Here is a 17,243-nt window from a genome sequence, read left to right as displayed (position 1 = left end):
GCAAGTTAGAAAACTAAAGCAAGAAGGTCCGGGCAATTTAGAATGTATACGAGTTAACCTAGAGAGCAGAAATGTAAAGGGCTTATCAAAAGGTGAATGCTATAGAACGCCTAACAGAGGTGTAAGTAGCTTACTGTATGATGAGATCAGGAAGGCATGTAACAAATGAGATATTAAATTACTAGGTAATTTAAACTTTCCACATATAAAATGGAATATAGTGACTGGGAATACAGAAGCTGAAACTCAGAAGGTTCAAATGGTTAATGACTGCTTCTTAACACTATAAAAGCACCAACGTGGCAAAGTGCAGTTATTGACTTAATCTTTTAAAAACATCAGGATATATAGTAATTAAGCAAACAGAAGTGATCAGACGACTGGGGAATTGTCATCATAATATGATAACTTTTGAAGTATATCCTAGAACTCAAAACTGTGAGTCTAAAATTAGGGTTTATAGTTTGATACAAAAAACAGATTATGAAGGAATTAAGTAGAGTTTACAAGTAGGGAACTGGAAACACACGGATACAGAGCCAATAGAAGGATGGTAATATTTCAAAAACTATTAAAGATTAATTAATTCAGAAACCTCCATGAAAATATCATCTAAATGGTTTAACAGCCAACATGGGTAGTCTTTGTCTAACTTGCTTGAATTCTTCACACAAGCAACGAGGATAACTAAAGCATATGGCATGACATTTAGATTTCCAGAAAGCATTTGACAAGGTCCCTCTTAAAAAAAATCAGATTCTCATGGATCAAGAACTGGTTAACATACAGAAAAAAAACATATATTCTCAAAATGTTATGTTAATTAGCATAATATTTAACTGGGCAGATGTGAGTAGCAGTGTGCTGCAGGAATCCATTTTCATCATGCTGCTTTTCATTATATCAACAATTTAGATGATGGAATAGTAAGCAAACTATTCACATTTGCTGATGACAATAAAATAGAGGTATTGACAAACACAGAACTAGTTTTAAGCAAGTTATAAAAAGACAAAATCATGAGATGATACTTGGAAAGTGCAAAGTAATCCACATGGGTAGTAGGAATGTACACTATTGCATAGGTACTTTCTGAGCTACAAGAAGCTACACACAAAAAGGGATCACAGTATATATTTATGTAGATTATTCAATGTGCGTATTAAATCTTAATTATTTACATGTAATGCATCTCCCAAACCACAAATAAGGCTTACATATAGGTCATATTTAATATATACATCCACATTAATAAGTCCATAAATAAGAACCTTGATGAGTTCCCTTATTCGTCGTCATCTTCAACATCATAATAATTATTGCTTTCACTTATATAGCGCTTTTCTGGACACTCCACACAAAGCGCTTTACAGGTAATGGGGACTACCCTCCACCACCACAAATGTGCAGCATCCACCTGGGTGATGTGGCAGCTGATGCACAACCATGGTGCACCAGTACACTCACCACACATCAGCTATCAATGGGGAGAACACAGCAATGAAGTCCATTCATAGATGGGGATTATAAGGAGGTTGTGATTGGTAAAGGTAAGGCTTTAAAAAAAAGTCAAAGTTTTGTCAATTACATTGTGGAAAAGCAATTGTCTCCTACTTCTAGTAAAACAAATTAATGGAGTAGTTATCAAAATTAAGTATTACCACTACATTATTAATTATTGTACTCTCATTTTAAATAATGGTTTTAACATAAAATATATTAAATAATATATATAGAATCATGTTGTAGAAGAAAAGTGAGGAAGAAAGTAGTTTCTGAAGATACAGTACAGGAAATATCCTAATAAAGTGATTGTTGGAAAATATTTCATATGCTGGAATGAACGTCTGGCCACATGGCTGGAAGTTATAACCCTCCTCCAATGATAAACAAAGAGTTAGCTGTATTGGCAGTAGACTTTGAGATGGTGGAAGAGTGTTTGCATTTAGAACACTAGGAAATAGCAATCTACGGCATATTTATAACCCTAGAGCCAGTGATTTTCAGGAACCGGCGCTTGTCCTTATGCTGAACTTTACATAAACTCCGTCATTAAACGTCAAGTTAAAATAACTCTGTACGGATCTGAGAACTTCTGGAAGAGATGGCAAACCATTTTCCTTGCATAAAACCAGATCCATCTGCCCCACTGGACATTTCATTTTTGTATGTGATTTTTTTTACATAAAAAACATTACATTTTTTTTACATAAAACTTAAACACACAACCTGGATAAACACTGATTTCAACTAAGCACTAAAATACCTCTGACCATTCTTTAGATTGCACTTGTAATTACTCTTTTACCACCAACTGAAACTGCACTCTGTTTAATGGTATCCGTAGCATAAGCATCTATTCCACAGGTTTTTTTTCTGCTCTATGGGCAAAACGTTAACTGTGTTTAGTGCTGAACAGCCAATCCATTTCTACAATGTGCCTGCTTCACTGTTTTGTTTTTCCTGTCATTTGTTTTTATTACTTTTTGTTACTATATTTGAATGGCTTCTGTTTTTGTATTTTGTTAACTTTTATACATTTTGTAAATTGCCCTGGATAAGGGTGTCTGTTAAGCAAATAAACAATTATACATATTTATTAGTCTGTTTATTTTAAATGTATGCCAGCTGTTTTTGGTAAAACCCCACACAGTGCCTTTGTTTGTTCAATGTTTATATCTTAACAAATCCAAGGCCTAATGTATCAAACAGCAGCCAAAGTTTGGTTACATAAAACATGGTGAGCCAGACCAGGAGTGGTTTACTGGAAATATTAGGATTGAGATATTAACAGAAATCTGTAAACTCATTGTTTTGCTAAACATATCTGGCCAACGCTTCATTTATTCCATTCAAATATTTAGAATCTTAATCTAAGAAACTCACCACTGGAAACACTGAAAACGAACAAATTGTCAACTTTTTAAATTATAAGTTTTTTTATTTACTTTTATGACCTGAATTTTTATTTTGGTTTAAAAAATAGAAGTGCTAATATTGTGTATTTGAGAAATGTTTCCTTTGATATAAAACAGAAAAGTTTTCAATGTTTAACAATATTTACAAGCTGCAGAACTTAATCCTGACAAGTCTCTGCAGCTACTATTGTTCAATATTCTGATGTTACTATGTTGTCATATGATTGTTTTATACACAATATTCATATATTGTTTTATTAGATACATAAAATGATCAGTTTCTTAATTTTTTTAAGGATGATTAATGAGATACACTAAAAAAATATTAATTCAACTACAGTGACTCAAAGGTTCAATGAAAAAATACATGTGGTGAAAGCAGTTATTTTTTTCATTCACAAAAAGGGGACCTTTGTCGAGTGTGCACCTTGAATGTGCCTGAGATTCATTTTTTGAATGGAGTTTAATTAACATCTGGCTCTTAGGGAAACAAATTCTGCCAGACTTACTCTCTGTCCCGACAGACCAGAAGCCCAGATTCAGAGTAGATTATTATACTGGCAAGATTTTCAAGTCCCAACAGGCCATAAAGGAATGAATATTGTAGGACAGAAACTTACTAATTCCTTAGCAGTAAATGGACTGAATGATTCTACCACAGACGGATAAATTATATCAAAGGAAACATTTCTAAAATGAACAATATTAGCAGTTCTATTTTTTAAACCAAAATAAAATTTTGTCTTTTGAATAAGTCTCCGCTGAACCCTGTTTCCATCCAGGGTGAGGACATAGAGGGCGTACATTCCTACAAGTACTTAGGGGTACACCTGGATGATAACCTGGAGTGGTCTGGTAACACTGACGCCCTGTACAAGAAAGGTCAGAGTCAACTCTATTTTCTTAGGAGGCTCAGGTCTTTTGGTGTATGTGGAACACTGGTACACATTTTTTATGAATCAGTGGTGGCAGCGGCCTTCTTCTACGCTGTTGTATGCTGGGGCAGCAGCATCATGACAAAAGATGCAAATAGGCTCAATAAACTTATCAAGAAGGCTGGCTCTGTGTTGGGGATGAGCCTTGACCCCATGGAGGTGGTGGCTGAGAGGAGAATGCTGACCAAGCTCACAGCCATCATGAACAACACCTCTCATCCACTTCATGGGACTGTTACAGAGCAGCGGAGCACTTTCAGCAACAGACTGCTCCAGCTGCAGTGTTCAAGAGAACGTTTCCGCAGGTATTTCCTCCCGGCGACTGTCAGGGTGTATAACGCTACCCCAGGCTAGGACTGTTAGCCCTTCATTTGTTCGTCTATGGACAGCATGTTTGCTCCATTGTACTTTTTGGACAATCAGTCTGTATAAACCTATGCACATTTTGCACATATTTTATTGTTTTTACAGTGACTATGATCATCATCATCACATTTTGCACACACCTACAGTATGTATTTATTTTTTATTTATTTATTTTTATTTATTTTGTTGTCTTTTGTTTTATAACTATTCTGTTGTCTGTTTTTGCTTGTATTGGGCTGGACTGCTGTAACACATCAATTTCCCTACAGGATTAATAAAGTATTATCTATCTATTTATCTAAATACCAAGCACAATAAGTGGCCACTGTTCCAGTTTCAAGTCACGTTATTGTTAAATATAAATATGGCAGCGAAATTCTCAGTGTAGGACCTGATCTGCTATAAACTAGGCATTAAAAACTGAATATTTTGAAACATATGTACACCTCCGTACATACAGCCTGTGCAAAACCATACTATTTTGCCTCCATATCATTTTGCATTGTAAGTGGTCTGTCTGTGTTTGTACATACAGTACTTATAAACTGGATGACTCAGTTTCCTTCACTTAAACTGCTACTAGACTGAAGACATTCTAGTTGGCACCTCCTATCACCTAAGTGAAGCCAGTGCAGTAACCCTATCTGTGAACGCACTGTGATTGAATTTCAACCAAAAATGGAGAATATCACATTTAATCCTGGCTTGACTTTTGATCCTCATGTAAAGAACATTGTAAAAACAATTCTTCCATCTCAGAAACACTGCCAGACTGCATCCTTTGTTGTCTTGACTGCTGCAGGAAGGCTCGCCAACACATTTATTTTTTCTAAAATTAATTACTACAACTCCCTGCTCACTGGAGTAGGTAACTCCACACTGAACCAACTCCAATATGTTCAGAATTCTGCCAGAATGCAGGCGACTACACTACGCCTGTACTAGAGTCCTTGCACTGGCTTCCTGTTAGGTTCCAAGTCAACTTCAAAATCTTCCTGCTCACCTAAAAGGCTTCACATGGCTTGGAACCTCAGTATCTATCTGACTCATTGTCTGACTACTTCCACCTCACAACCTTCTTTTTTATCTGACTTATGTATTCTACATAACTCTAAAGCTAGTTTACATTCTATGGATGACAGGGCCCAGTGAGTAGCCAATACTCATAGGAACAAGTACTCACTATATACTATGAGAGTAGTTTTGAAACATTTTCAGATAGAAATCTTTTGTGAAAAAAACAGCTCTTTTGGGGTTCAGGGAGATTCTAAAGACACTTAAGATGTCTCAGAGGAATCAGAACAAGCAAGTTTGGGTGGAAAGAAGGGAGAGGTCACTGGAACATCGGAAGTCAGCATGTTATGATGCTTACCAGACAAAGCATACTAAAATGAATGTACAGATAGGTAGAACTGTCATCTTCATCTTTTTTTTTTACCAGGCGGCTTATCCTTTACAGTATAATTATAAGTAAATATATACACCACCATATAAACTGACCTACAAATTAGAACAACCATGATGTCGTCCTGTCTGACAATTATACCACTGCTAAAATGTCACGTACCACAGTATGTAATCCTTAGTGCATGGGATATGAAAGCCAAGGTCAAGATGAATGGTATTTCGGATGTAAATGGTACACAAAAGAGAATACAAAGAGAGCTCACTTTCACTTCTGATTTCAGTGATGGAAGACCAGAATTGAAAAAGAAACCTGAAGAAATCCCACAAGTTTGCTTGGAACAAGTTCCATTCTTGAGAGGTATCAAAACTAAAATTGATTAAAGTTGAGACTCCTTTTAAACATAGATCATGTCCAATCCACCCACATGGCTATGAGGCTGTCAGGAAACCAGGAGTATTTACATGTAAGCATAATTGGAGAAACTGCATCTCTTAATACATCCAGTTTTACAGCTTGGAAGAAAAATAGGGTTTTCAAGTTAGTTGATTGCAGGAAGCTTAGCATGTAGACCATAAAAGATGCCTATGCTCTACTTAATTTAGAATAAACAGGATCAGAATGGTTTTCAGTTGTGAATTTAAAGACTAACTTTAAACCACTTACATATATTCACTTACCGTTCATAAGTTCAATTGCATGCCTCAAGGAGTTACAAGTGCAGTAAAAATTAAATATTTAACAAACAAATGCAGGGGGAACATAAAAGATTTTTAAGTTTACTTTGATGATTTCACTGATTGTTTGAAATTCTCTCCAGAAAAAGTTAAGATGTTTTAGGCATCGTCAAAATATTAAAGACACATTGCACTCCCAAATAATGGCTTTTTGAAATTTAAAATTGAGATTTGTGTTCCCATTGCCAGATTTATGAAAATAAACTACACTGCCCCATGATGGTGAATGATAAAGTTTTTATATGTGTCTTGCCTCATTTCTGTAGCCCAGTGAAACAGTAAGCCTTGGAAGGACACAATACGTATAGTTACATAAGACTGATGAACATAAAGTAGAATACTAAAGCTAATTTAATTTGTATTTTATTTATATGAATCTTTAGGGGTGCCAATAATTTTGACACCAATCTTTGTGAGAAAAAAACTGATGTTAACAAAAACAGTTTTCTGCGAACAATTACATTAAAATACACAAGAAACTAGATTTGCCATACTTTTGAGAATATAGCTCATTAATGGTATTGTTTAATACAGCCTAAATTGCACAACTTTTGTTTTAGTGCTTCTTTGTGTTATTATTAATCAAGTGTTCTTCAATACATTCGAACCATTGCTACATTCTTTAATTCTTGATATAGAAACACATTACTGAATTTCTTTCTAGGAAAGGATGAAAGTGTACATACAGTAAATGTAAAAGGTTAAAATATATAACATCATAATTATTTGTATTTGGAAATACAAGCAAATAAGCCTTTATACAATCTTAGTCATACAAAAATAAACACATTGTACAAGAAAAAGAAGAAAGGATCAGCTTGCTTCAAGGAATCAAAATTAAAGAGCTTATTGAGTGAATATATATTTTTTTAAAAAGATCTATCGTACTGTAAAAGGACACCCAGCACTGCCCCAGTTTATTATTTCTTTTTGTGTCTCAGTGTAGGTCACTCAAGTGCCCCATGGTCGCCAGCACAGTAGGACACAACTCCAGGGTCAGTCAGTCACTGTCCTACGAGGGAGTCATGTGGCAGGTCATCTGTGGGACCTCAACAGCTTGTGATTTATTTTCCTTGACAGTTCATTCTTCTTTCTGTCAGATTGTTCCCTTTACATCCCTTCCCAGCCACCCCCATAGTCGTCCCACTGCAGTCTCTGGCACACTTCCTCCACTAAGCACAATTCGTAGCCAAAGCCTGCTGAGTCGACCCTTCCGTGCTGCCACGGATCATGTGACATTCATCTTCACTGGTAACAATTCGCTGTGGGCACCGTGTTCCAACTTACTCACAGGCTCTCCTCCTTAAGCCTCAGTGGAGATTCTTAAACCACCGATTCTGCTACTTCCTGGGCCAACTCAGGCCTTTCTTGCAGCCTATAGAGGGGTAATTATATCCCTCAGTTAGCTGTAACTGGGCTCGTTGCCCCCTCTCAGTCCCGTGAGTAAGCAGGACATGGCCCTTTCATTAAGAAGCAGCTAACTGAGGCAAACTATCACAAATTGAAGGCCTCCCATTTTCTGTGATAAATTGGTTTCTCTTGCAGCCTCAGAAAGTGACAGGCAGAGGACAAAAGAAGAAGCAGCAAATAAGACCAAATTTAGGTAAGAAACATATAAAAACAAATGCAAGAAAACTTTTGGGGTTTACAAGTAGTAGATGATGGGCTAAAGTACATTTAAAATTGTTATTTTTAAACTTTGAAAAATCACTTAATGTATACATTTTGGCCCACAAATATATTTTAAAATAACTGAATTATGATATTCAAAGGTATAACATTAATTTAATTGTATTCACCCAAATAATGTATTTCTGTGTTCTGTCTAAGCCACAAAAAAAATGCTGGGCAGCCATTATGTCCACACAAAACATTAAAGAGAATTTCTTTGGACCTTCAGAACAGGTCATTAAAATAATTGCTGCTTATACACATAAAATTTAGATAAAAGATTTTAAAACAAGCTCTTCAGCATTAAAGCAACAAATGACCGAAGAAAATAAAAAAAATAAATAAAAGGTATTTATATGGCCTGGTTAAAAAAGAGAACATGATATGAAACTTAAATTAAGATCATACTTGTTGACAAATTTGCAAGATCTCCAGTGAAATCCCTTTTTACTCCTTTCCATTATAAACTAACACATATTAAAACACACCCTTTAGTCAACACCGCGAGTTCAAAATAACATAAGAGCCAAGTTCTAATTAGTACAGGCTTTTTTTGTCATCGGCTTTGATTTATAATTCAGCATCATTTCAAAAAGAGACAATACCCCTAGGTTTAAAGTTTCAGTTTGAACTAAAAAACTACAAGCAGTTTTGAAGGCTCTCAAGCAAAGTTCCACCCTAGTACGTTTAAGGTAACTGGCCAATTTTCTTTTCTATAGGACCAGTCTGTAGAGTCACATGGTCATTAGGATCCATATTTGCCAAACACAAGATGACCCACAATGGCTATAATAAGTATTGTTGCAACCTGTGAAGTGCAAGTCTATAGTACTGTAGGTTCTAGTCTTGAACACTGCTTTCAATTCAAAGTGGTGTATAGGCTGCCAAAACTAAGGCATTATGGATTTTCAGAAAAAAAGGCAGTCAAGAAAAGTGTCTTAGTTTATACAGTTACTCCATATCACAATATTTAGATATTAACAAAAACCATGCAATGATTGGCAATTATTATGGAAAGGAAACGTCATCAAGAAGACAACAAAACAGTGGTCAGGTGGTACATACACTAGGTAAAACCAGGTCACTGGTACATGTACAAATCTTATTTTTTCATGTTGGTATTTCATCAGCAGTACAATTCTATCTACCAAGTCTGGAGTTCAACGGCCAAAAATGTTTTTGAACATGATATGGAGTTGGATAGGAGCAAACTGTTGGGACCTAAAAAATTGTTGTAAGCTAAAAAGGTTTCGCAGAAATATAAGAGGTGAGGTCTTTAGTAGGATTTAGGATGATGAAAGCTTCAAAGGTTCAATTCAATCAAAGCACTGGTTTCTAAGACAGCAGCTGTTTGAAGTTTGAGAACAGAATCCCAGGCAGCTGTCTTGGTTTCAGCAGGAACCCATTTTTACAACACTAACTGTATTGCCAGTAGAATCACACCCATCAAACTTGCTATTATGTGGCCAAGAAACCCTTGAACAAGTGCAGTCTGCTGTCTGCTGTATGGGATGTGTATCAACAAAAAATAATGTAGTTGGTCAGCTATCCTGGTTTATGTGAGTAAACCTATTGCATAGTACTGTATTTACATAAACCACAAATTGGTACATATCAAATTGGGAATTAATTTGACAAGAAGTTCAGGAAGAATAGCTTTAAACATTACATGTAAGAGTTCATGTCTTGCCGAATAAGTGGTAGTATTTAAATTTATCACTGTAACAGGTTTAAGCACAATGAAACCTGTCAAGTCTATCAGCGCAGCAATTTTCAGAACAATGACAGTCTGAGTCTCATGAACAAAATGGTGGTCATGTTAACATTGTGGTTTATGCAAGAACCACATTTTGCCATGTTAACTGCACTGTCACTAGAAAACAAAACATATCAAGTTTGGAATTAATTGGGGAAAAAACTTCTTGATCACAAGTAGTTTGAGTAAGAGGCTATGTTTCACCAAGCAGTTGATGCTTTTTTGAGGGTCAAGTGTGAATAGTTACCTCTTCAGCAGTCTGGTTCAGAGTGTCCTGGTAATATACCAAAGTCCTCTTCAAGCTCTCCAGGAGAGCAGAGGGGCTCTGCTTTCCTTGGTCTCTAGGTTCAACTGAAAAACAAAATGTCAAATACCTCAAGAGTCTCCCAATAGAGTATCACACCAAAGTCATGCGTCATATGATGTAGAAGCACTGTGAAATCATGAAATCACATGAGACACCATACAGTATATCTCATTACACTCCTGATACCAATACACCCCAGGCATTTTTTCTGACCATGTTCAATTCAAATAAATGTTTTGTTGTTTTTTTTATATGAGGACTCCAAGGGCATACCAACACTTAAGTTGGGGAGGAATGAGAATGGCTGGCTGGTTTAATTAGACTATAACTCAATAAACACAAATTTAACAAGACCACGCAAAGATCCTTGGATCTAAATTATTGTTCCTTCTAATTAGTAATGAAAATTCTCAGAGCTAGTATTATAAGACTTATATCAAGGTTAAAACTAGCAGGCTACAGTAAAGCAACAAAAGTTCAGATATTACACAGCATGAACATATTTAGTGAATGTAATCTTGCTATACCAAAATAACTTTACAGCTGAGAATATTACTTTAATTATCAATCTAATGGCATATGTCAAAAGAATCAAGACTGCTTATATTTAAGATCCATTTTCAGCTGTTTTGATGGAATATAAAATGACTTATATAAATCAGCTTCTTTATGGTCCAAAATATATTTTACTAATTGTTACGAACTACACTGGAAAGAATGAAATTATGTTTTTTTTTACTAACATTATGTTCACCACAATCTACGTATCTCATCTCCTTCTGAGTTTGATTTCTACCAAGCTCTTAATGCTTTAACTGAACAGTTGATTTGTTTAATGAGATGTTCTAATTGTATGCACATCATAAAAATGTGTAACCAAAAGCTAAGACAATAGGTACTTTCTAAGCTGCAACTGTTTGAAAGCAATACAAAAGGTCTAGTTAAGCTGGATAGCAATATTAAGGATTCGTTTAAGCAAAAGCTCAATTGGAACAAAAACCACCTCAATGGACAGTTTATGGAAGACCTTGTTTAAGAGTTTAAGCAAAATGTAGCTTATTCATTTTCAACACAAGCTTTCATACAATTAAGAAAACGTGTAAATGGGGCCTATTCATGCCATGCCAGATCAGAGTATTCTGAACTACGAATGAACAGCCAGTTTTTGATCAAGATGAAGTACATTCAAGGCTGGCATTTACTCCTGTTCCCTTGTGTATAATGATCTACTGATCACCTTTTATTCTAGCTCCTTTATAAAGCTAACATGACGATTTTACATTTTCATTCGAATTTATCCTTTAAAACCCACTTCTGTTTCTTCTAATACCACTTTCGAAGTTGAAATCCAAGAGCTCTTTGATCATACTCCCCCATTAAGGTTTAATGTCTCAATCCCTGACGTTGTTGCAACTCAGAAGCTTACTTAATAAAATTTCTTGGCTGCTCTCGAAATTTCCTGCTCCTAAACGAAGAGTCTTTTTTCCCTGCTTCCCATCCAACCTCTACTTTCAAGTTCCTTTATTCTTTACTCCAACTATAAACCCCAGATTTTGTTTTCCCATATAGTCAATCCTGTTTGCGAAACACAGGAAAAGACATTAAGCTGGGTCTTCAGGCTTGCTCAGTTCATAATCCACTTGTCTTCCTTTTCACAAATCAATGCAAAGGTTGAAAAAAGGTTAAAAAAAGCTTGCTACATTTGCTCATGAAGTTCCAGGTGAGGGGCACATTATTTTCTTACTAAATAGGTTGATTACCATGATGAAAGAAAATATAATTCTATTAAAATATCAGATTTTGAACAGACCATTATAACCAATGGTCGTTAAGCCACTTACACCACTTTTCAAAAGCAGAGATGTCTACCAGCAGCAAAAGAACTCGCATATTTCCATATTTTCCAATGATATCACTTTCCTTTTTTTCATTAAATGGACAAAAACAAATACTGTACCATACAAACTGAAATTTTGTCAAGTGAAAGGGGCAATTAAATGGTAACACCTAAATCAGATGTATTTTTTTCTCCCGCACACTTTCCAGATAAGACTCAAATTAGACAGAAATGATCTAGACTATATTGGGAAGGTATTTGTTAAAACAGGTTAATGTAAAAAAACACAAAACCAAAGAACTTTAAATAATCCAGGAGAAATATAAATTGGTGTTTCAAAGAAGATTTCAAGGATAAAATGTAATAATACCTATTGTATTACGATTTCTAATTAATGAAGAGAAATTCTGAAACTTTACTTAAGAATACCTTCTACATAATTTATTTCTACTGCAAAGCACTCTAACACACCCCAGTGTTACAGGTGTGTGGCAAGTAAGAACATTTTAACTGGAGACTCAAGTGAAAGCAAAAAAAAAAGTAAATGCCAATAATGAACAACTCAATATTATTGCTTAAACATTAATCAAGATGTGTCATATATGTAGATAAAATAAACTAACACATAACATACTTTTATAAGATAATAAACATTTATCTTTTACCTATTTGTATGCAAATAAAATGGTTAACAATATAAAATGAATATACTAAAAAGGCTATTAATTTTTAATATCCTTCAGGTATACTTCTGACATGTGAATGATGACTTCCTTCTACAATGCAGTCAACTTACTTTTAAAAGTAAAAAGATTTTGGTTTCTTGTGCAATATATTAAGGTTGTGAAGATAGCATTATTAACTATATATGCTTCTTAATAAGGAATAAACAAAGCCATTTTAGACTAAAAATGACTGGATTCAGTTCTCAATTGAAGTGCAAGTATCACTGATGAGTTTCTGAAATGAGGAAATACTAGATTGTTGCCTTCATGCATTCTGTTTCCATTAACATCTTTAAAGAGGGTCACAACACAAACAAGTTGTGGTAAATAGCAATAATGCAAAACATTCACCTTTACAACATACAAAACCAAAACTACAAATAACTACATTTGGAGTGAAATTAACTACTACAAGGTTTTTGCAACATTGAGCTGGATGCCAAATAGAATTTTCATTTTCATGCATTTATTTGTTGAATTAATTGCAGTTCATGTTAAAGGGTTGAAATGATTACAAATCTCTTAATATTTAAAGAGTACATTTTAAAATGTGCCTCAACTAGAACACTTAAATGAATTATTCCACAAAAAAGAACTTAGATGAAGCAAAAATCAGAACATACAGATAGAGTCCAGTAACTGGTAGAAACAATCTGAAAGCTCTTTTTGTTTACTCCAGTGATCTGTTATACTAAAACAAAAGGCTTAAATTGTATGGAAACGTACATTGATTATAACCACCTTTGCAGTAACAAGTATTATTTCTTTGTGGTTATTTGAGTTTCTACTCTTAGCTTTATTCAAAATTCATTTTCTTTTATTTACACAGAAAAGGATTATCAAGTGCAGCAGAAAATGTCAAAAATAGTTGCTGGATTTCATACTTTATACAAGTCCTCATCCAGCTTCCAAACAAAAGTTTTCTTTCTGTCATCCCGGCCTGCTGTGCTGCAGCTGGTTATAGTTAGTTTGAAAAGGAAGCTAATTTATCAATTTTCACACAATGATTTGCAACTATACTGCAGAAGCAAGTACAGTCTGAAATACCCTCTGGAGACATAAATAGGATTAGTAAATTAACACCTGAAAAAAGTAGGAGTTAAAAATAAGTAGAACAATAATAATTAGAAAGACTTATATAAAGTTTGTTTCTCAATGTAATGTGACATAGTGATGTAGACATACAAAAAAATACTAAATGCTTTACATACTGGCTATATTAAAAAATCAAAATTAAATTCTCTCCTGTGTTTGGAATGAACATGCTGTAAATTGTTTGGATTTAATGGCACCTATATTTAGGCTACCTCTTCCCTGTCTCCTCTCAGCACCATACAGAAACACACATCAGTAGGATGGGATGTTTCACTGAAAACCTCAACCTTAGGTCTAGTCACATAATTAATATGTTGTTGCATCAAAGTTGAAGCCGTTGCTTCAGAAATGTCCTGCACAACCCTTATTGAATACCTGACCTCCAAGTTGCTGAAGGTTGCGTCAAAATTTGGCTCACTCCAAGTAAAACATCTGCTCCCCTTGCAGGCAGACTGTACGGACCGCGGTCTCAGCTGGATTTACAGCCCAGCAAGAGAGCCCTTTCCCTGTCCTACCACACTGACCCTGGCATTTATAAATCAAACTGGGGGCTGACAACAGCAGGGCCCCACTCCATCACCCTCTCCAAGCCAGTTTGGTCACTCCACCGCTGCGAGGACTGCTCCTGTCTTGTCATCAAATCATAGCCTGTCGAGAGCCAGGGGAGGGCATGGGTGGATAGCCAAGGCATCTGCACTATTCCCACAAAGCGGCGACTCTTGGAACCCTGACAGAAGCATCTGTCATCCCCTGCCTTCAAACACTCACCTGCCGTCCGCAGGCCTGACACACTACAGTGGTGCAATAGCTGCTCCAGCTCCCGCATGCAGCTCTCGTACGCCTCTTCCAAAAAGGCCTGCCGATTCATTGCCTTAAGAAAAACAAGAGAAAGGTGAACGGTTGCAAATGGGAATTTTTTGGGGAGTCGTCCCTGTTCTCAAAAGGAACAGTCTACTTCTGGACTGAGTGATTTTTCCCATTTTTTTAAAGCAGAGTCATAAATTAATCAACATCACTTTTACAGCATTTGGACGCCTTATACATAATCCGTAGTCTGTTAATAAACGCAGCTCAATTTGTACAGTTTTTGCATCTTATGTCCCCAATATTAAACACTATCTCCTTTGCTGTATCACTTTTTTTTTAATTACTAACTTATGAAGTATAATAATTGCACCATTTGCTGATTTTGTCCTCAGTTTTTCAGGATAGATTTTATTAGTCACACGCTTGACACAAGGACAACATTTATGTATTCTCTAAGGATACTTTCAATGGTGGTACTGCTAGCATTAACTCAACATAAGCTTCATTTCCTGAAAAATGTAAAATCGAGGAGGTGGAGAACAGACACAATCATTCATTGTCCCTGTGCATTGAAACCTCTGTAAAAACCTGCTATCTAAAATTAGTGTGTAACAGAATTCTAAACAAGTTTCCCAGTACATTATATCACAATTCACAATTCACAATTAACTAGAAATCACTCTTGGGATCAATCCTACCAATTCCCTTTAAAATTCAGAAAACATAAATGAAGTCTCTTCCCAAATGTTTTTTTTTTCCAGAGTCCTACCAATTTGAAGCTAAGCCCTAGAAGCAATCTATGCTATTTTCTGACGTTTCTCCAATGATTCTGAACCGCATTTGTAAAGAACAGGCCAGAACTACAAGTTGTACGCCATGCGTGATCTGACAAGTGTGTTCTACAATTTCAGGATAACTGTTTTGGAGTTAATTACAGACTATTTGCCAATCACATAGGCTGTTAGCTATTACCGTGAGATTTGTCTTGTGAGCAAATCTGACTGTCTAGTCACACTTTGTTCTGTCATCTATTCAGTGAAAAGAAAGCACACCCCATAATGACCCTATGGGTTTTACATATCAAGACATATCTGGCCTTCATCTGGTCCTCACCAAATTGTAACAAAGGATAATTCTAACCTCATGCGACAGATCACACACAAATTTTACTTTGTCATTATTTTTTTAAAATCAGCCAATGTAGCCTTGTGTGCAAATTTATGCAAACACATTTTAACTAGAAGCCCTAAAAATCACGTGGGGTTATTTTTGAATGGTTAGACATGTATCTTTAATTACTGTCAATATCAGGTCACTACTGAAAATGCTTTTGTGCTCAGTATCCAAATTCAGGTCATCAACGAAAGAGAAAGGCTGAAACTCCATCTAACATTTTACCTGAAGCTCTAAAAGACTTTGGTACTTTGCTCCTTGTTTTGAAATACTATTGAAAATGCAGAAGCAAAACTATATAAACTTTGATCTCACAGAAGCTTGCTTGCGCTAAAATCCTGCTTGAAAAGCTGGACAGCAAAACGTTTTACAGCAAGTAAAAATATCCATCAGTCATTGAGATTTGTGGAGTCATGCTCTTCCATCTTCATAAAACTTGACAATCGGGACTAGATTGTCTCCAACACTGCTGATGCTAAACTGCTGTTTCAGCACATGGACATATTTTTGAACCACGAATGTAAAAACAAGTAAAATGATTATGCTGTTCAGTTTAAATAAAAAAAAATAAAGAAGTTAAAGCCGAGATTTTATGTTTATTTTAATTGGTCAAGATTTTGACTTGTAAGAATTCTATTTGTTTGCATTTTTGTAAACATTTTATACTATTTAAGGTAATAATCTTTGCTTTGTGGTTAAATTAAAAAAGGTTCTGATACTATCTAAATGACACTACCTACAATGTAATTGCTATGAATTTTGCAAAAATGTTCTGTGGTTTTACAGTGGCACTAAATATGACTATAGCTACACCAGATGCTGCACATTACCCAGCTTGATTGAAAATGTGTTCAATATTTAATAATTTATTCTGTCCAATTGTCACATTACTTTTAGCACATATGAACATAGGTTCACTGAAAAACAACACCTGAGATTTTAAGTAAACTCTTACAAATGATACATGACAAAATAGGCTTGAAATAGAATGAATGTCATCTGACATTACTTAATTGTTTCAGTAACTTAGTCATTACTTGATCATTTCAGCACATTGAAATATTATTTATTTTAGTTCTTAAGAATAGTAATCTCTACCAGGCTTATGGTCATGTGGCATAGTAAAGAGAATTTATTCCAAATATCAATTTCAAAACCACTTTCACACACCCCTAGGAGGCTCTGATAATACTGGTAATTCAGCAGAGTAAGTTTCCCGACTCAGTAACAGATGTAGAGCATATTTTTTTTAAAGCCTGAAAAACTATCTTCAATATTTAAAAAAAATACTCTTCAGATCTTGAATTTGGGACCAATTATGCGGTTACCAAAAAACTCAACACATAACTACAAGCCTTGTACTAGCATGGGAGGGCTGAGCAGTGTACATACCTGTCTCAAAAACGTGTAAAGCTACACTTTTACTCCACATTATTTGCAGCTAAATAATTGTGATGTGACTTTTGCCACTTAAAATTTCCCATTTAAAGGGGAAATGCAGTCCCAATTTC

The 17,243-nt window shown here is 35.3% G+C and overlaps 1 protein-coding gene across 1 annotated transcript in view; it reads right to left on the bottom strand.

Annotated features, from left to right (window-relative positions):
- The window catches only part of ccdc171 (coiled-coil domain containing 171), a 150,614-nt gene that overhangs the window by 106,358 nt on the left and 27,013 nt on the right, over positions 1–17,243 (bottom strand). The window contains exons 10-11 of the mRNA XM_015345164.2: positions 14,521–14,623; positions 10,036–10,139 (exon numbers count right to left, since the gene is read on the bottom strand). Coding sequence (XP_015200650.2) covers positions 10,036–10,139; positions 14,521–14,623 — 207 coding nt within the window. The remainder of the gene's footprint in view (positions 1–10,035; positions 10,140–14,520; positions 14,624–17,243) is intronic.

Source organism: Lepisosteus oculatus, chromosome 1, assembly GCF_040954835.1.
Source record: "Lepisosteus oculatus isolate fLepOcu1 chromosome 1, fLepOcu1.hap2, whole genome shotgun sequence".
In the NCBI taxonomy this organism is placed as follows: domain Eukaryota; kingdom Metazoa; phylum Chordata; class Actinopteri; order Semionotiformes; family Lepisosteidae; genus Lepisosteus; species Lepisosteus oculatus.
This window is presented reverse-complemented; position numbering and strand designations above follow the sequence as displayed.